General features: G+C 39.0%; 1 protein-coding gene across 1 annotated transcript in view; it reads left to right on the forward strand.

Moving 5' to 3' along the window:
• Window positions 1–20,638, forward strand: part of NEB (nebulin) — a 198,051-nt gene extending 177,413 nt beyond the window's left edge. The window contains exons 148-165 of the mRNA XM_080669929.1: window positions 237–341; window positions 1,591–1,683; window positions 2,572–2,664; window positions 5,294–5,386; window positions 5,876–5,968; window positions 6,981–7,073; window positions 9,196–9,288; window positions 10,272–10,364; window positions 10,948–11,040; window positions 12,617–12,709; window positions 12,996–13,088; window positions 13,403–13,495; window positions 14,297–14,404; window positions 14,509–14,692; window positions 14,999–15,091; window positions 15,943–16,095; window positions 16,598–16,704; window positions 18,912–20,638. Of these exons, the coding sequence (XP_080526055.1) occupies window positions 237–341; window positions 1,591–1,683; window positions 2,572–2,664; window positions 5,294–5,386; window positions 5,876–5,968; window positions 6,981–7,073; window positions 9,196–9,288; window positions 10,272–10,364; window positions 10,948–11,040; window positions 12,617–12,709; window positions 12,996–13,088; window positions 13,403–13,495; window positions 14,297–14,404; window positions 14,509–14,692; window positions 14,999–15,091; window positions 15,943–16,095; window positions 16,598–16,704; window positions 18,912–19,085 (1,947 nt within the window). The 3' untranslated portion in view covers window positions 19,086–20,638. The remainder of the gene's footprint in view (window positions 1–236; window positions 342–1,590; window positions 1,684–2,571; window positions 2,665–5,293; window positions 5,387–5,875; window positions 5,969–6,980; window positions 7,074–9,195; window positions 9,289–10,271; window positions 10,365–10,947; window positions 11,041–12,616; window positions 12,710–12,995; window positions 13,089–13,402; window positions 13,496–14,296; window positions 14,405–14,508; window positions 14,693–14,998; window positions 15,092–15,942; window positions 16,096–16,597; window positions 16,705–18,911) is intronic.
• The last annotated feature ends 268 nt before the right edge of the window (window positions 20,639–20,906 follow it).

The following is a 20,906-nucleotide window of genomic DNA, read 5'->3' on the forward strand; positions in this document are numbered from 1 at the left end:
TATACATTAAAAAAAATACACCCTAATTTGACATGTTACAAGTCTTAAGGTTTTTAGAAATTAACCTCTCCATAAATTTTTATTAAAGAATTTCCCTTTGGCTATCAGATGGTGATTATTGTGGCATAGACATTTTTTTAAACACAGGATTTTCACTTCCTTCACACAATATAGGACAATTAAAGGTATATAAAACAATGCTGAAATCTTAACAAATGTTTACTCTTTCTTCATAGCTCCAATACCAGTGTGACCTTAAAAACAGCAAGGGAAAAATTACAGTTGTTCAAGACACCCCAGAAATACTGCGTGTGAAAGAAAATCAAAAGAATTTCAGCTCGGTATATTTACTCTTTATTTCCCATTCAATGCTAATCTAATAATTCCATACTCTTTGAAAATATACTAGCTTGACAATTAACATCTAACCTCCCCAGTTAATACCAGCAGTTATTTGTTAACATTCTCCATACTCTGCTGTAAAACCATCATTCCACAGACCATTTGCATAACAATTTAAATCTGCTAACAAAGTAACCTTTCTTCTTCTAAATTTTTTAAAATATATTTTTATTGATTTCAGAGAGGAAGGGAGAGAGGGAGAAAAACAGAAACATCAATTATGAGAATCATTGATTGGCTGCCTTCTACACACTCCACACTGGGGAACTGAGCCTGCAACCCGGAATCGAACCTGGGACCCTTCAGTCTTCAGGCTGATGCTCTATCCACTGAGCCAAACCAGCTAGGGCTCTTGAAATTTTTTAAATCCCACAGCAGTAACCTGTGTTGTCTTGCTCCAGGAGGATGGAGTTCTTTTGAACATTGTGATTTCTTTATTTTTTTTCTTTTATTCTTTATTGATTAAGGTATTACATATGTGTCTTTATCCCCCATTGCCCCCCCAGCTCATGCCCTCACCCCCCTAAGTGTCTGTGTCCATTGGTTATGCTTATATGCATGCATATAAGTCCTTTGGTTGATCTCTCTTCCTTCCCCCGACCCGCCCCTGCCTTCCCTTTGAGGTTTGACGGTCTGTTCGATGCTTCTCTGTCTCTGGATCTATTTTTGTTCATCAGTTTATGCTGTTCATTATATTCCACAAATGAGTGAGATCATGTGATATTTATCTTTCTCTGACTGACTTATTTTGCTTAGCATAATGCTCTCCAGGTCCATCCATGCTGTTGTGAATGGTAGGAGTTCCTTTCTTTTTCACAGCAGCGTAGTATTCCATGGGTGATTTCTTTTCTTATCCTTCCCCAAATAACTGACCAACTTCACATTTCTTTCATGGATTTTGTATTTCATATAAGCTCGAGTTTTTTTAATCAATATTTTCTGGTTTTCCTCATTCCATATTAATACGGAATGATAATCTTAAAAGAAACCTCAAAATCTGGAAAGGGACCCATTATTGCATGTGGGAGTGACTAACGCTGACATGGAAGCCGTCAGGTACTCGGGCACTTGCCTAAGAACTTCCTCTAGTGTCTTTTGATTTCACAGAAGCCAAGTTTCCTAGACTCTCTCCGGTAACTCCGGTTTCCCTTTCCTCTGTGTAACACTCTCCCGATTCTGAATGTCCAGGTTTTATATAAAGAGGACCCCTCGCCAGGAACAGCGATTGGAAAGACACCTGAGATGATGAGAGTGAAGCAAACACAGGACCACATTAGCTCGGTAAGGACACCCGTGGACTCACTTTTGGTATTTCCTGCCTCCTTTTGATCATTTACTCGGATGTCTGAGCTGCACTCAAAACCCTTGTCACTGGAAGGAGCTTAAGTTGCTCAAATCGGTTAGGGTTGCCTCATAGTCAGTGCAGCACCGGGCGGTTTTTGTGAGTGGAGGTTAGATATGGAAAACGGAGAGGCCTGTGTCAGAGCAAACCAGGGCTGGATGGTAACACGGTAAAAACAGATTTTATTCAGGACCACTGCACTATAGGGGAAAGATCTCAGTACAGAACTGGACTCCATTTCAAATACAACAAGGAAAAGTGGGAATTTATAGCTGGGCGGTGGGGTGGGCAGGGGGAGGATGACTGGGTGGAGAAAACATCTGGGCCCCAGATTCTGGGGTAAGGAGGCTTGTGGCTAACTAAACACACTAACCACACCCTTGCTGGAGGCGGGGCGGGGTGATCAGGCTGCACCTGTGGGATGGTGGGGCGAGGAATTTGGTCAGATATCCAGGGGGATCAGATAGCCAGGGTGGGAGATGCTGTCAGGATTTTTGCCAAAGTTGGACAATGCAAAGATGGATGCTGAAGTCCAAAAGTCAAGGTCTAGTTAGGAAGAAGACTGAGAGGAGTCTGACCAAAGTTTGGTTAAGGAGAGACCCTGTCACTTGTCAGAAAACAAAATAGGTTTGAGTCAAATATTTAACCCGGAGCCCCACCCCTAATGAGACAAGAGAGCGGCCAAGTGTCCTTGTCCTTGGCTTTGCTCTCCTCTGACCCAGTTCAGAATGGGCCCCATTCAAACTAAGTGGAGAACTCCTGCTATTTAATTGTGATTTTAAAAATTGTGGGACTGCTAATCAAACACACCCCTTTCATATCTGCAGGTGAAGTATAAGGAAGCAATTGGACAAGGAACCCCGATCCCTGACCTGCCGGAAGTGAAACGTGTCAAGGAGACGCAGAAGCACATTAGCTCGGTAGTGACTCATATGCTTGCTACACATGGGTTTGTGCAACCAGCCCGTCCCAGTCGCTCCCTAGCTCCATCTCACCCCTCCTTCCATCTACCAAGGGCTTCCCATGCCTTGGGGATGGTGGGTATTCTCCCTCCATCCTGAGGAGATCTGCAATTTGTAAGATTAGATAAGAAACCTCTGTCTTCACATGGTCAGCAAGCAGGGGGGAGTTGGCTTCTTGATTAATCATCACACCTGCAATTTTTTTAAAAATATATTTTATTGATTTTTTACAGAGAGGAAGGGAGAGGGATAGAGAGTTAGAAACACTGATGAGAGAGAAACATCAATCAGCTGCCTCCTGCACACCCCCTACTGGGGATGTGCCCACAACCAAGGTACATGCCCTTGTCTGGAATCGAACCTGGGACCCTTGAGTCTGCAGGCCGTCGCTCTATCCACTGAGCCAAACCGGTCAGGGCCACACCTGCAATTTTTTAAGTGAATGTGCCAACAGTAGCAATATGGTTATTGGACGATCTCAAGTTAGCTAACCAAAAGCATCCTATCTAATGAAAGAATAATATGCAAATTGACCATCACTCCAACATACAAGATGGCTGCCCCATGTGATCAAAGATGGCTGCCCCCGTGTGGTTACAAGATGGCCACCACAAGATGGCCAGCAGGGGAGGGCAGTTGGGAGCGACCAGGCCTGCAGGAGAGGGCAGTTAGGGGTGACCAGGCCTGCAGGGGAGGGCAGTTAGGGGTGACCAGGCCTGCAGGGGAGGGCAGTTAGGGGCAATCAGGCTGGCAGGGGAGCAGTTAGGCATCAATTAGGCTTGCAGGGGAGTGGTTAGGGGGTGATCAGGCTGGCAGGCAGAAGCGGTTAGGGGCAATCAGGAAGGCAGGCAGGCGAGCAGTTGGGAGCCAGCAGTCCTGGATTGTGAGAGGGATGTCCGACTGCCCGTTTAGGCCCGATCCTGGTAGGGCAGTCGGACATCCCTCGAGGGGTCCCAGATTGGAGAGGGTGCAGGCTGGGCTAGGGACACCCCCACCCCCGTGCACAAATTCCGTGCACCGGTCCTCTAGTATACATATAAACATAGAAGTAACATATATATATGTGTGTGTGTCTACATGTGTGTATATATCAGGACATTCTCCACTGTCTAGAGGACCCAAGGTAGACTTTGAAGTCTCTGCAGATTTCTCCCCTCCTTTCAAGATTCCTTGCCCTGTGTCCTCTGCTCTCTCCTTGTAAATTCAGAGTGTGTTTAAGGGGCTAGCTGTCCTCTTCCCACAAGGGTATATTATATTTTAAGCCTGTTCTCTACCAGGAATTTCAGGTGCACACACATTCATACACTTTCTCATCCATAAGCAGATTCTAAACAATTGCTGGCTACTAGCAAGAGACTGTGTGAAGTTTGGGAAATAGTTTATGGCCAATAAAAGGTGTAGACCTTGTTCTTAGAGATTCTTCTGGTGCCTAGAGGGCTGAATTCTCATTTAGTTTCCATTAGAAGACACTTGATCTTTCTCTTGCATGGCGTTCATATTATTTAGATGTCACTCCCTGCCTACACTCTGGCTTCCTGGTGGTTCCAGTTTCACTTTGAGTTTTGTGTCCACTAATCCAAGAAAACTAGCCCATAGCTTCTTTGTCACTTTTCATGCAAGTTCCTGTCTTTCTCTGATTTTATTTTGTTCTGCTGTCCATGGTCAGTTATACTGCCTTGCTGGGTAAAGAAACAAAATTTTGTACCAACATGGTAGACTTTTAAGATCCCTAAAAGTTTCCTAGTGAAACAAAGATATCAATACCAGTTGGTCAGTGATTTTAGGAATTCATCTGTGACACAAACCCCTAGATTTTTCATATTGCTCTCAGACCAGGTGCTGGTACATCATAGAATCCATCCATTTAAGATGAGTTCATTCATTCCTTTAGGCTGAAAATGCTTAGCATTCAGAGGAAAGGTGGCTAGAGGTTCAGGAAGTTCCTCACTCTTCATGACAGTGTCCAGTCCTCTGATAAAACCCTAACAAATAGGGACTTACCTGTTAGCAAAGCACCAGTTTAAGTGATCTGACAACCACATTTTTCAGGAAGACGCTCTTCCTGAAAAAATAAACTGCTTCAGTCTCCTCACATTAAAGGTACCTACAGACTAGGGGCCAGCTAGGAGTGTTCAGTAGAAAATGAAAAACAAACAGAAAATTCTCAATGACCCTGAAGGAATACACTATCATGCAATTAGAAATTTTTAAACCAAGCTACCTATTTTTAAGTAAAATAGATTTTTCGTGGACCCGCTATATGAAAGGTACTAATACAAGATGTTACAAAATGGAGAGATTTTTCTCATTGCTGAAAGCATTGCTACTATTTAGTGCATTTTAGGAATCTCTTAAGTGTTGACTATACAAAATGTGCAATTTAGTGCTCAGTTTTTAAAGTAGTAAAATTATTACTTTTGAAGAGAGAACGTAAATACTTGTGGAATTTCTTCTCCTTATTCCTTGGGTGTCATATTTGAAAGCAAGACTGTTTTTATGAGTTTCCACCAAATAGCACACGTGTAGCTGTAATACAAAGGATTCGCGGTCATTTTACCTTTCTGGGTATTCTAATTATCTCCTGCAGGTTATGTACAAAGAAAACTTGGGAACAGGCATTCCAACCTCTGTCACTCCAGAGATTGAGAGAGTCAAACGCAATCAAGAGAACTTTAGCTCGGTATTTATACATATATCAAATAAGAAACTCTTATTTCCCATTAAAAAAAATTACCAGAATAACCCATCATCCTTTTTTTAAAGAGTAACATCTTAACAACGGTTCCGTGTGTATTTGTGTCTGTGTGTGTGCGCGTGTGTGTTATTACCTGACCCAAACCATCGGGACTCACACCAAGTGACTCCCCTTTCTGATGGTACTTTAACCACTGACAAGTGTGAGTACTTAGATGTGAAATACTGTAAGTAAAATTAACACACAATTTCTCATCATTCTACTCATATCTTAAGCTCAGTGCTTTCCGTTGTACTTTTTTATTCTGAGAATAGCATTGTGGAAATCATTAAAATGGTGAAGTAAAAGCACTCTCCATACTAAATATTATTCACTGAAATAACCCCCCTCACATACTCCTGTTTTAAATTTCTCCCTTCCTTAATCCTTATGCTTGTTTTGAATGTCTTCTGGGTACTTTTTTGTATCTCACAGGTTTTGTACAAAGAAAATTTGGGGACAGGAACCCCAACACCTATCACTCCAGAGATGGAGAGAGTCAAACGCAATCAAGAGAACGTTAGCTCGGTATTTCTTAGGAGACAAAAATAAAATCCCTTAACTCTTATTTAAAATAATATTTTAACACATTACAAACATCTGATTTTTCTGCCTATAAAATTACTAAATTTATATAAAAATAATGATACGAAATATTACTTCAGTTTATAATCTAAATCTAATGTAGTATTTACTTTAGTTCTGGTGTGAAATTTTAACTGTTTTCCCTAAAACATAGTATTGATCACGTTCCTTAAATTTCTGTAATACTCAGTGTTTCCTTCCTCAGATCCTCCTTGAATAACAATAAGTGTTTCTAACTGGTGTGGCACATGTCAAAAGTAAAATCTAACATCCTGTTAAAAGGTCAATGTTAATTAGAATTTTAGTGGTATTTATTCTGGCTCTGTTTGATGTATATTTTGTGGTTGCAGCTTTTCTTTAAAAAATGTGATTCCTAAACATTTTCATTCAAAAGACAACGCAGCAGTTTTTAGTAACTCAGAAATACAAGTTTCCTTGAGTTAGGTGTGTTGGTATACCACGCAAGATATAACTGAGTTTTCCTTTGGCATAGTTTCAGAATTATTGAAAGCTACTATTTATTTAGCTTTTAATATTTATTTTATTCTCCAAATCTATCTGTCTATCTATCTATCTATCTATCTATCTATCTGTCTATCTATCATCTCTCGTTCCCTAATTTAGAGTTACCAACAGCTCATTATAGATATTAATTTCAATTAACTTGAATGCTATTTGATAAGGCCTAGTCCTCTGCCTTTGAGAGAAGGCCTGTGTAAGTGACTCCTGCCTGCATCCTGGCAGCTATGCCTGTATTAATGCTACTTAGAGACAGACATTGTGCTGTTTGACTAAATGTCCAAAGGTGGCCTATAGTTCTATTTCCTAAAGTTATTTAGGCCTATTTTACATAATTATGAAAATAAACAAAAATAATTTTAGAGACTATTTTAAAGGTTATGTCTACCTAAATGATGGCTCCAGGCTGATTTGATTATTGCTTTTGTGCACACAGATTTTGTACAAAGAGAATTTGAACAAGGGGACCCCCATACCTGTCACTCCTGAGATGGAGAGAGTCAAACGCAATCAAGAAAATTTTAGCTCGGTATTTGGCAGAAAGCTCCTTTAACTCCATATTTAAAAAATAATAATTAACTTCCTATAAATCCAAACTTACTATGAGTCCCTTTAAAATTCTCAATTTAACAAATTCTCTTTCTAAATCTCATCAACTGAATCCTTCTTTAACCAGCATTTGATTCTAACGTTTTATGCTTTCTATACTAGTCCCTTAAAACTTTTAATTGGTTCCTTTTCTTATCTTTTCACCTGTTATGTTATTACTGGGACTTTTGAAGTTAGTTGATGTCCAAAAAACCCACAAACACTGTCAGTATTATTTACTTGGAACTCTTTTTATTCAATATTTCTGGATAAGCATCACAAGAAAAGACACAGGATTGAGGCCCCATGTAAAAATAATGGCTCTTGCTTGGAACAGGGGTTATCTGGACTAGGTCCTATCTGGAGAAACAGCAATACTGAGAAAGGAGATGGCTCAGTATCAGGACCCAAAGTAATCTCATCTTGATACTTGTTCTAAATAAGCCACTCCATGAATAGAAATCCAAACCTTCTGATTTGTTTTTAACACACAAATCAGACCATAAGCTTATATTTAATGTTATTTTCTCTTGTATTATTATTGCTGAAAACCTCTACAGTCCTCAAAGGGTCTGTGAGACTTCTATATAAGGATCTTAGATTCAAATCTAAAATCTGAATCAGATCTAATCAAATGTTAGGAAAATGTAGCTGAATTTTTTTTTTGGGGGGGGGGTGGTGAGGATGGGAGAAGATTTGATCCAAAATGTGTTTTTTTGTGTGGTTTTTTTAATGTTTTTGTTGATTTCAGAGAGGAAGTGAGATGGAGAGAGAGAGAAACATCTATGATGAGAAAGAATCATTGATCGGCTGCCTCCTGAATGCCCCCTATTGGAGATCAAGCCCACAACCCCGGCATATGCCCTGATTAGGAATTGAACCGTGACCTCCTGGTTCATAGGTTGACACTCAAGTACTGATCCATACCAATGGGGCTCCAAAATGGTTTTTAATTGCTTAAATATTTTCTCAGAGTTTGATTCTTTCACATAATTAGATCGGTAACTGTCTTTGGTCCCATTGTCTTTTTTTAATATTTTTTAATTTTTCAGTTACAGTTGACATACAATATACCTATATTAGTTTCAGGTATACAACATAGTGAATAGATATTTATATAACTTAGAAAGTGATCACTCTTATTAGTACCACTGTATTTTTGTTTTGTTTTTTTGTTTGTTTTTAATTACTATTCACTAACAATCTTTTGATTTTGTTTAAATTTTCAATGTCAACTAATACTACTTTTGGAATGCTACCATCACTGTTTTCCTTTTGGGTTTATTATTATTATTCCTTCTTTTGCAAAGGTCTGCATTAATTTTTCAAAATTATTTTCTTCTATATTAGAGTAAGTATATTATTATTTATATCTATTTAAGATCTTGATGACTCCGATGATCCTGGACAGGATCTTATCATGCAGGTGCTTTTCTAAGTAACCCTTTTTGTTAATTATTACACAAGTTGCATTCAGGCCAAGTTGTCCAGTGGTGCATAGAACCTTTATGACACCATGGAAAATAAACAGTGCTGTGTATTTATTAAAACCTTGACTTGTAGACTGGACCACCTCCACAATTTGAAGTTACTTAGCAAAGACCAATTTCACCATATTTCATAGATTTGGCCTGGGGTTTTGAATATCTGTTCTTCTGTAAGATATTCTGTATAGGAAAAAGAAATATTTGCCAATCTAATATAGATGTTCTGTACAGGAAAAAGAAATATTTGCCAATCTAATTGAAAGATAATCTTCCTATTGTACACTAAGCATTTTAGTGCTCTTATGAAATTAGCATTTGTATTTTTTTCTTAATTTCTTGATACAGAAAACAAACATTGAATATATGAGTTAGACTAAATGCTGAATATCGAATACACTAGCACTTTAGCTATAGATCCATGGTGCATGTTGTCCTCCAGATCCGTGCTTGAAAAGACAGGCTGAAGTTGTCTTTCCTGTCTGATGTCACAGTCTCATACTAGGTTCCCTGCGAGACAGAGAGGGAAGGGCTGTGCTGACTGCTCTTGTTTTTTGGATGGTTTCTTGTGTCATGCAGGTGTTGTATAAAGAGAACCTCGGGAAGGGGATCCCGATTCCCATCACTCCAGAGATGGAGAGAGTCAAACACAATCAAGAAAACTTTAGTTCGGTATTTAAAAAGGAAAAAAAAAAAAATCCCTTAACTGTTTTAAAAACATTTTTAAAAGATTAATGGCTATATTTTAAAATCTAATCAACTTATCCCAATAAAAACTTTGACACGTCTTGTTCGCAACTTAATGCTGCCATTTCCTATGAATTAGTTTCCCCATTTTGGTTAAACATTAATATAATCATTTGACTTTTTAAAAAAGTGTTCCGTATTACAGACCAGCTTTTAAAAGCCTAACATTCTCAATGCCTAAGCGCCCACGTTTACCCGCTTTGCCAATTTGATCTGAACGAAAGCTCACATTCATCCTGTGTCAGTCAGACAGTTGGCCTCATTTCCTCTTCTAACCTCTGTCCCTGCTGGTATTTGTACAGATTTTTTCAAGGTGTTTTTTGTTTGTGTGGGTTTTTTGTTTTTGTTTTGTTTGTTTTTTTGTCATTTTGTCATTACTCTCCATTTGCCTTTAAAAGGATTAATTTTCCCCAATATGTTCACCCAAACTAAAAATTAAATACTTGAACTTCTTTTGAAAGTCAACAAAAGAAGATGTTTGTGTACGAATCTTCTTATTTGTTTATAAAACCCAAATATCCTTATGTGTTTTGTTATTAACATTTCCAAATCAAGAATAACTTCCTTGGTTCTCTTTCTGTCTCTTGCCCTTTTAATTTCCCTCCTCCTCATAACAAGCTGAGAAGGGCTGGTCATTCCCTTTGCTCTCCGTCGCTCATTGCTGCAGAGATTAGTTCAAACAACACCAATTATAAAACTTTCCTTTCCCGTCTCCTAGTGTTCACTGCTCTTTCCTGCATTCCCTGGCTTTAAAGATGACTCTAGTCTAGGCTCATACAGGTTGGATCTAGAAGCTTGTGGGATTTCCCTTCCTCTAACTCACGTTCTTCCTTTTGCTCCCAACTGCTCCACAGAAGGGCCAAGTGGTTGATTGCTCTCTTTGTTCTGGATGCTTTCTTATCATACAGGTGCTATACAAAGAAAACGTGGGAACAGGAATTCCAGTCTCCATCACTCCTGAGATGCAGAGAGTCAAACAAAATCAAGAAAACATTAGCTCGGTATTTTGGACAGAAAGGGAAAAGAAGATGCCATTTAACCTCATAAATTGATACTAAACATTTATTCTTTTTTGAAACCCACTTCCCTTCCTTTGCTTCTAATATACCTCACTTAGCAAAAGGACATACATACAATGCTTGCATTTCTATACTACTATCAACTCGATTTTTTAAATTTCAGTTAATCCTGATTTCTCTGCCACTTGATATTTTAAAATATTCATATTTTTTAAACCACCTTACCTTTTCATTTGCTTGGATAACAACGAAACTGAGTTTTAACCATCTTAAAACCCTATGTGATTGTTTAGGAGGTACTGTGCTCAAAGAAATGAAAAAATAACATGGATAACTCCGACAGCCTTACCCACTGCGGCTGAGGTCCTTGGCGTCCTGGCGAGTGTTTTCTGATCCCAAGAATGGCTGCCATTAAAGTAGCTTGTGGCATCTGGTCCGTGTATAACTCCTGGCTTCTTAGACTACTGTGTAACTTGGTAACAAAGAAGTTGAACTCACCCTTAAAATCTCACAACAAACGAAATGTTACTTATGGTTGTTTTCTGGATGCTTTCTCATCACACAGGTGTTATACAAAGAAAACATGGGCAAGGGAACCCCTTTACCTGTCACTCCAGAGATGGAGAGAGTCAAACACAATCAAGAAAATATTAGCACGGTACTTTGGCAAGAAAAGAAAAAAACTACTACTTAAAAGTGATTTAAAATAATACATATTAATCCTCCTTTTTAAAGACAACTTAAATTTTGTGAATTTCTTGATCACATTTATCCTTTTTCCCTACAGGGCTACCTTAGCCTTAACCCCATAATAACAAGATTGCTTTAATCCACAATTTAAAATTCTAATATCAGAAAGTAATGGATTTTCCAATAAAATATTGTTTTGCTCATCTCTCCCCAAACTTACTCTCTATTCACTACCCCCAAGGTCTCTTTGTTTTCTGTATTTGTGAAATTTGGGAGGTGGCATAGTCGGTGTAAAGGGCTCTTTCTGGTACATTGGAGTTGTGCGGGTTTTTTGTATGTTTTTGCGCCTATGACTTTAAGTTCTACCCTGTCAGATTTAGACAAAGCGACCTTGGGAAAAATAATCCCGATCCTCTCCTTCAGAAACAATGACAAATGAAGATTCAGTAGTGGTTTTGGCAAATAGTCATTAATTAACTTAAAAAGGAAAGTGTCACTAGAACTGTTTTTTGTTTTACCAATTTGAGTTCTTTTTGTTCTGTCTTTTTCATGATCTTTAACTGCTAATTTAGTAAGCCATTTCCTGTAAGCCTGTGCTCTGCAATATTCTGTATGTTGATAAATGACCGGGGATGGGGTTTGTGTCCGGATGACTCTAGCTTACGTAATGAAGAACGCTGTGGCCTCCACATGAGCGCAGTCTACAGGTTTCTACAATAGTTGTGTGCCAGAATCACCTGGAAGGTTTGTTAAACCAGACTGCTGGGTCCTGCCCCCACTGTTTCTCGTTCTGTAGGTCTGGTGTGGGGCCAGAAAATGTGCCTTTCTAGCAAGTTCTCAGATGCTGCTGACCTTGCTGTCCAGGGACCCCACTTTGAGAACCACTACCTTAACAGAAGTCTTCCTCTAGAGTGGCATTTCCAAAAGAATGACACTGAGGGGAGACATCGAGGTTGAGGATTTGTCATGATGTGTTACCATGTATTGAATGACTTACCATATAGTGACATTATTGCTGAGAAGTTGGATGTTGTAGTAAACTGAAGCAAGAGGCACAACACAATGATAGCAAGGAGGAAAGAGAGGAGATATCCTTTGCTTGTTTAAGGACCCACGGTTTTACTGAGGTGTCTATATGAGTTTAAGTGCTGCAAAAAGGTGGGGCTCCCCACTGCGAAATCAGGAGCAGCCTCACCCTTCTCAGTAGCGTTCCAGCCCAGGCCCCTAGGTGCTGTTTAGATGACCTAGCAGGTGCTGGAAATTCATGCACCAGGGCAGGGTGAAGGGGGTGCACGCTGCAGTTCTGTCTTGCAGGCTGCAAGGATGTCAGCGCAGGGTCCTGCCCTGGAAACGTGTGTCTTGCTGTTAACTACGCCAACTTCCTTTGGAAGCATATTCCTTTCCGTCTAACCTCACTGCCCAAGTGGTTTGGCACCCTGAGCCTCCTAACGAGTTACCTGTTCTGTTTAATCTTTTGGTGACTGTAATTCTTTTTTGTTTCTTCTTCTTCTTTTTGCCTTTTTGGATCCATTGGACTCATGTAGGTTTTGTACAAAGAAAATATGGGGAAAGCCACCCCAACCCCTGTCACTCCAGAGATGCAGAGAGTCAAACGCAATCAAGAGAACATTAGCTCGGTATTGTCTTGAGAAAGTGCTTTTATTTTTGCAAAGTAATCCCTGCAGTTTGGCCTGCTCCTAACTCCATCCCAGGTTAAAAACAAACCACATGCCAGTTTTCTAGAACCTTCTCTAAATGACATACTACATTTAGCCATTAACTGGCTTTAAGCTTTCTTCTTGAGAGCTATCCTCACTAATAATAATCGATTAAACATGGGATTTTCTCACCCAAATTGCATTATATTTAATAGCCTGAAAATTGCCTCCTAGTGACTTTCGGGTCCAACTTTGTATCTCACAGGTGTTATACAAAGACAACCTGGGGAAAGCGACCCCCACACCTTTTACTCCTGAGATGGAAAGAGTCAAACGCAATCAAGAAAACTTTAGCTCGGTATTTCAGAGAGGAAAAAAGAAATTGCTACACTTTTTAACAAGCCTGGCAAAGATGGTTATACCACTAATTTATCTCACTGTGTTCCCCAAACTTTTATCTATTAAAATTCTTCTTTGCCTACTTAAAAACAACAAACCAACCCCTCCAACCCAAACTTCACCTTGTGCTTTATACAATAACGTTTTAATGGCTTCATCTTCCTGAGGTGTTTCTCGAGTGTGATTTAATTGAGCCATAACACCAGCTAGCTGATGGTTTTCAGAAATGGTTTTCTGCTCTCTGATGTCTGGATACTCTCTTGGCTCCTCTAGGTGTTGTACAAAGAAAACATGAGAAAAGCAACTCCGACACCTGTTACTCCAGAGATGGAGAGAGCTAAGCGCAACCAAGAAAACATTAGCTCGGTATTTTCTAGGATTACAAAAAAAAAGGGAATGCAACAACTTGGACAATAACATTTTAACTTCATAAAAATGTGCACTTCCTTATTCCACTGAAATTAACACAACTGTGCTTTTAAATTCCAAATGATCATGCTAAGACGTAACAAGTTAATTGCCAACGTTTCTCGCCCCTTTTACTTTCCTCTGAGGTAGTTTTATGTAACCACCTGTAACAAATTGACTTCCTAACACCTCCAGCCTTCAGCGTTCCTTTCCTTTTAAGGTACCTTAGGAAACAGTTAATACTCTGAAATGGATGCCTTCTCTGATTTTGATGTTTTGGGTTTTTCGTGTCTGGAGGACTTTGATTTCTGTATTTGCATATGGGTTTATACGGTAAAATCTTGACATAAACCTACAAAAAAAACCCATTACTTGTTTTAAGGGATAGTTCTTTCAAATGTCATTAGCACATTTAGCACCAAATACCATCTGATATGCTGGTGTTACAGTTCCCAGCAAATTCAAGAGAACATTTCCTTCCTTTTCCCTTCAAAATTATACTGTGCCTCTTCTCCTTTGAAAACGAAAGTTACATTTTCAAAGTCAAAACAGATCCTCCTGGATGCGAGCCCTGCCCACCCATCCTCATGCTAACCTGCTCCATGTTACTCATGGGTCTTGCTCCTGGGTCTTGCTGGGTCCTTTGGACTCAAGCTTCCCTCCCTGCTCCTTCCACCCCCACCTGTTGGAGAGGGTTGGAGGCTTCAGAGTGAGGACAGTACCATGACCTGTGCTCATTCGTTTTTTCTCCTCCGTCAGGTTCTTTATTCCGATAGCTTCCGGAAACAAATACAAGGCAAAGCTGCCTATGTCTTGGACACCCCAGAGATGAGACGGGTGAGAGAGACCCAACGCCACATCTCAACCGTGAGTCAGGAACTCTCAGGATTGGTTGGCCAGCCTGTGGGCACATGGGGCAAAGGAAATGATCCACCATCATGTTTTCACAAAACGAATTCATGAAATTTCAGGTGAAATATCATGAAGACTTTGAGAAGCACAAGGGTTGCTTCACACCGGTGGTGACAGACCCTATCACTGAACGAGTGAAGAAGAACACACAGGACTTCAGTGACATCAACTACAGAGGGATTCAGAGAAAAGTGGTGCAAATGGAACAAAAACGGAATGACCAGGATCAGGAGACTATTACAGGTGACTGAGCCATAGTGGGGAAATCGACTTGAAGGTAAGGGGGTAGAGGAACAGAAGTGAATTATCTATAGCAAGGCAAAGGATAAAGGACCTCAATTTGTGTTTCATTAGGTGTGAAAGAAAACCTCTATTATTTCATGACTTGCAAGCCTGACCTCTCTTATTTACGCTTTGATCTTCTCCCAGGAGGAGACACGACTAAAACCTAAGCTAAATCAATCCTCCTATGATTAAGTTCGTACCTAGGTCTCCACATCATTGAGAGAGTCCAAGAACATCTGCTCTGATCCTTCATCTCACTTTCAGGTTTACGTGTCTGGCGTACTAATCCTGGCTCAGTTTTTGACTATGACCCAGCAGAAGACAACATTCAATCCCGAAGCTTACACATGATTAATGGTACGTTATGCCACAAAAGGATCACAACAAAAATGTCACCATTTAGTGGGCTAGAATCAATGACTTTCTGAAGTTCCTTTCCTCAAGGGTTTTCAATTTCCTGAGTTGCCCATTCAGCATAAAAACACCGTGACTAGTGGGCCAAACTCATGTCTAGTCAAGTTTCACTGCCTCAGTGTAAGTCTTTCTATTAGAGAAATAATGAAAAAAAATATATAGGCAAAGGGAAGAATGGATTTGACCTTTAGCAACTTTCTGAACTGTCTTATGTCAAAGATTAGTCATTCAATTAAAGAGGTCACACGCATGCCTTTATGCCTCTATTCATGTTAAAAAGTCAAATAACATGTAGTGCCCGTCCTCAAAGGATTTACACTCTAGTTTACTGATGGAGACGAGTAAACCAGTGGTTACTCCTTGACAGTACAGTTTGAAAGGTCTGAACACAGAGGAACACAGAGAAAAGGCATCTAAACTGACTTGGAAGTTAGGGAGGACTTTCTGGAGAAGGCAAAGTTGGAGTGTGAATGTGAATATGACCATGTGTTCATTTTGGTGAGGCAGGAAAATGGGCTGGATGGAGAGAAGGAGCAGTCTCAGGGACAGACTCCGGGATTGCCAGCCTGTCTGTACCACTTCACTATCACCTGCCTTTTGGTAATTAAACTGTTATCTGGAAAATGAGGATGACACAATATACCATAAGTGCTTTGGGGGTTTCATCCATGGAAAACTACTTAAGACCGTGCTTGGTAACAAACAAACAAAAACCAACAGAGATTCAAATACTGCTAGGGATTCCTGCCATCAACGTTTCATCTCTGCTCCTTCTCTAAATCTCACCTCCCCAGCCCAAGCTCAGCGCCGGAGCCGGGAACAGTCGCGATCAGCCAGTGCTTTGAGCGTCAGTGGCGGCGAGGAGAAGTCTGAGCACTCAGAAGGTGCCGACCACCACCTGTCCACCTACAGCAACGGCGGCATCTTCTTCTCTGCAACCTCAACAGGTACAAGTGGGTGGCACTGACTCTGACAGCATGGTCGGCCAGCTCACTGGCAGTTACTATAACAGAAGCTTTGAGTAATAAATAAATAAATAAATAAATAAATCTGGATTCTTTCTTCTTCTTGTTTTTTTAAAAATATTTTTATTGACATAGGAACAGAGAGGGAGACATAGAAACATCAATGATGAGAGAGAATCATTGATTGGCTGTGAGCCTGCAATCTGAGCATGAGACCTTGATCAGAATCAAACCCAGGACTCTTCAGTCTGCAGTCTGATGCTCTATCCACTGAGCCAAACAGGCTAAGGCTGGATTCTTTCTTCTAATGAGAAACGACTATAATTGTGGAGGGGGCACATGAGTTAGATGTTTCATTTCTCCTTTCTTGGAATTTATTATTTTTAAATTATGGGGAAAGCCAGCACTGTTCAGCAGCTGAACATAGATTTAATGATGTCTGGCTATATTTTCTTCTTATAAACTATTTCTTCCTTCCTTTCAGCTTACAAACATGCAAAAACCACAGAGCTCCCACAACAACGATCATCTTCAGTTGCCACCCAACAGACAACAGTATCCTCTATCCCATCTCACCCATCTACTGCTGGAGTAAGTAAATAATAAAGAACTTACTCAAATCATTCTTACTTTTTTGATATATATGAAAATAATGATAGGCATTCTGATTTTTTTGCACCACACTTACTACTTTATATGATGCTATTTTATTTTTTACAACACATCTCAGGTTAATAGCAATATCAGAAAACCTTCATACAAAACTAAAACTAATTATAAAGCATTATTCAATGATTTAAAACAAAACAAAAAAACAACAAAGCACATGATTAGTTTGGGCTCTTTGATCCCACCCACTAATTTTAACTAAGACGTTTGCTGCTTGGAATCATTCTTCAAGAATATACAGTAGATCTGTATGCACATCACACACATGAACATGTCATATCTTAGACCTCTCCTATTAATATATATATATTGAAAAGTTAAGTCAAATCATGTTCACAGTTCACCAGACTACTTCAAAACTCTCAATTTAAGACCCTGGATCTTATTCATAATAGCACAAACACATAATTATTTAGGATTGAAATGAATATTTGTATGAAGAAAACTATCTACTAAAAGATGTAAATGAAGATCTAAAAAAGTATTGAGAGCCATTATATTTCAGAAGGGAATCTTGTAAGGATGTCATATCTCCTAAAATAAATCCATAAATTCAAGGCAATCAAAATCCCAAAAGCATTTTTTAAATGTTGTATGTTAAGCCTAAAATTTATTTGAAAGAGTAAAGATGCAAGAATAACCAAGTAAATTTTGAAAATGACAATAGGAAAGGACTTAACCATGTTAAAGGAAAACATATACAAAGCTATCATAATTAAATATGGATTTAGCATGGGGATAGATTTTTGAAAAATATAAAGTCCAGGGAGGGTGGAGGGTGGAAGTTGGAGGTGGAAAACAGTATATGGGGAATAAATGGTGATGGGGAAAAAAATTAAAAAAAAGATAAAGTCCAAAAATGGATCCTAAAATAATTATATGTCAGCATACTACTGGTATGCTCCCAAATTCCCAAAGCGAGAGATACCTACAATATTTTATGGTTTTTCAATTCTTCTACAAAACACAAGTTTGACCTCCTCCAAAGGGAAAAAAAAGTCCATATATAAACAAGTCCACATATTTCACATGGACACATATCCATGTTGAATACATTATTAACGTACTAGGAAGTTCATCATTTGAAATGTACAATTCCATTGAATTTTAGTTCATTTAAGAGTTGTTCAACATGACCATCATGCAATTTTAGAACATTTTCATCACCCCCAAAAATACCCTTGTATCCATCAGCAGTCACTCCCTATCCTGGGTCTTTCCCTCCATTGTCTATCCAATGCTAGGCATCCACTAATGTATTTTCTGTCTGTATATATTTGCCTCTGTGTACATATTGACATTTCATTTAAATGAAATTACACAATAGAGATCTTTGTAACTGGCTTTTTTTACTTAATGTTTTGAGTACTTTATTCCTTTTTATTGCCAAATAATATTCCATTGTATGGAAATACTTTTTAAAAAATTCATTCATCTTGGTGGGCATGAGTTGTTTTCATTTCTTTGGCTGTTATAATGCTGTTGTGAATGAGTAAGTGTATATAAGTTTTTGAATGGACATATGTTTTTATTCCTCTTGGGTCTACGCCCTAGGAGCAGAATTGCTGGGTTATATGGGAACTCTATGTTTAACATGGGAAGAACTCCCAAAACTGTTTTCCAAAATGGCTGCACATTTTACATTCCCATCAGCAGTTTAGGAAGGTTCCAATTTCTCCACATCTTCCCCATCACCTGTTATTGTCTGTCTTTTTGCTCTTCACCATTTTGGTGTGTGAAAAGTGGTATTTCATTCTTTTTTATTTGCAATTCCCTGATGACTAGTGATGTTGTGCATCTTTTCATGTGCTTATTGGTTCTTTGTATACTTTTTTAGGAGAATTCAGATCCTTTGCCCCCACCTTTGTGTGTGTGTATGTGTGTGTGTATGTGGTATTGAATTGTAGTTCTTTAGATATTTTGAATAGTAATCCCTTATCAGATATATGATTTGCAAATATTTTCTCCTATTTTGTGAGTTGTCTTTTTACTTCCTTGTTGGTGGTTGTACATTCTCTTTTGGGCAACTTAAGTTTATGGAGTCATAGGAGACCTTAAAATTGAGAGTTTGGGTTAATTGTTGCAAATCTAATATATCTCCCCCCTTTTCTTTCCACCCTCACAAATAGAAAATCTTCCGTGCCATGTACGACTACATGGCTGCTGATGCTGATGAGGTGTCCTTCAAGGATGGAGATGCTATAGTGAATGTTCAAGCTATAGATGAAGGTTGGATGTATGGCACTGTGCAGAGGACCGGCAGGACCGGCATGCTCCCAGCCAACTATGTTGAAGCTATTTAGGCATTTCAAAGCATCATGCCTGCCTACAGGATCTACAACTCCTGCAGTCAGGATTTGTTTAGATTCTCCACTATTACCAAGTTCTCAAGCCGCCTAATGATTTTCTGTGTCCATATGAATTATTGTTGTACCATCTTTCAATTTGTTCATATATGAACCTAAACAATTCTCCAGTAAAAAGGTTAGCATGACTAATCTGTCCAATTATTAAACTGTTCTACTTCATTATCTTCTGGACTTGCACATAAGACAAAGGACAACATTAAATCCATATGTTCATTATTTTTTAAATTGCCACTATCAAACTTTCTTTTGGGTTTTAAAATCAAGTTTAATTTCAGAATAGACATTTTAAAAGTTTCTGCAATGTTATATTATTGCTGTATCAACCCATTTCTGCATTATGAAAATGTTTAACATTATTTCTTGTCTAAAACGTGAACATGTACACGTTAAAGGGAAAATGGCAGAGATGTTCACCTTTTCCGTGCTTACTGAATGTTGATGCTTTTATTTCTAATCCAGTTCTGAAGTTATAAGCTGATAGTCAGTATAAACTGGTATAAGCTAGTAACTAATAAAATATATAATTCTGCAATAAATGCCACTGATGGAATGAGATTTATTTATTATTTTTCAATCCTCACCCAAGGATATTTTTCCATTGATTTTTATAGCGAGTGAAAGGGAGAGGGAGAAACGGAGAGAAACACTGATGTGAGAGACACATCAATTGGTTGCCTCCCACAAGTCCCCGACAAGGGCTGGGAGCCTGCAACTGAGGTACGTGCACTTGACTGGAATCGAACCTAGGGCCCTTCAGTCCGCAGGCCAACGCTCTATTCACTGAGCAAAACCGACTAGGGCAGCATTACTTACCTTTAATAGTTTTATGATGGTCTACAAATAAACATTTCAATAAAACAAACATTTCACTAAAAAAATTAAACTTAAAAAAATGTACTGTTAAAAATGCACAAGCATAGATTTTATGAAAACTCTATCCATACTTGTGTTCCGAAAGTTTCCTTTATGGCTCAGCTTATAAAGTTTTAGAAACAGTGTTGGATCCAATCCTAACCTCAGGGATCTTTCTCTTCTGAATCCAGTGGGTTGGCTTTAGGTGACAAAGGTATTAAGTGGGCAAAAGGTAGAGTGCCAGCCAATGATGGCTTAATGCTCAAGTTAGCAGAGTATCCTTTCTAAACAAAAAAAGATCTGTCCATGTTACTTTAGAGCTGTAGTAATACTGCTGCCCCATGAGGCAGAATAGAGTAGGTGCTCAGGTTACATTGCAGATCCATTCCTCCGGCACCACATAATGCGATTTTCGCCGTTAAGTCGGAACCCACATGCATAAGCACCTACGTCACTCACATGGATCACATACACAGCAGTAATGAAGTGAAACAGTAAAAAAAAATTTAAAAGAAAGATAACAATACCTGACCTTTACTTGTGGTAAATAAATAATAAAGAACATAAAGCACATATGTCATATATCGAAATGATGGAACTTTATTTTTTTTTAAATAAATGGGAGATGGCAACGTAACCACGAAACGACTTATGTCGAGTCCGACGTAACCCGAGGACTGCCTGTAGTAAGAAGCCAGGAAAATTCCTTGGCAAATGGAATGTGACACTGAGACAGCTGATTCAAATTGGCCTCACCAGTACCCTGACTCACCTGCTTCCTTCTCCCTTGCATGACCACTTTCTTAAGCATTAAGCCCTCAGGCCCATGAGGTTCTAATCAGCATCCAATAATCTTAGGAACAAAGCCTCAGGTCTGTTGATCACAGAGACAGAATTTTGGTC

This window comes from Plecotus auritus (assembly GCF_963455305.1).
Source record: "Plecotus auritus genome assembly, chromosome: 5".
Lineage (NCBI taxonomy): Eukaryota > Metazoa > Chordata > Mammalia > Chiroptera > Vespertilionidae > Plecotus > Plecotus auritus.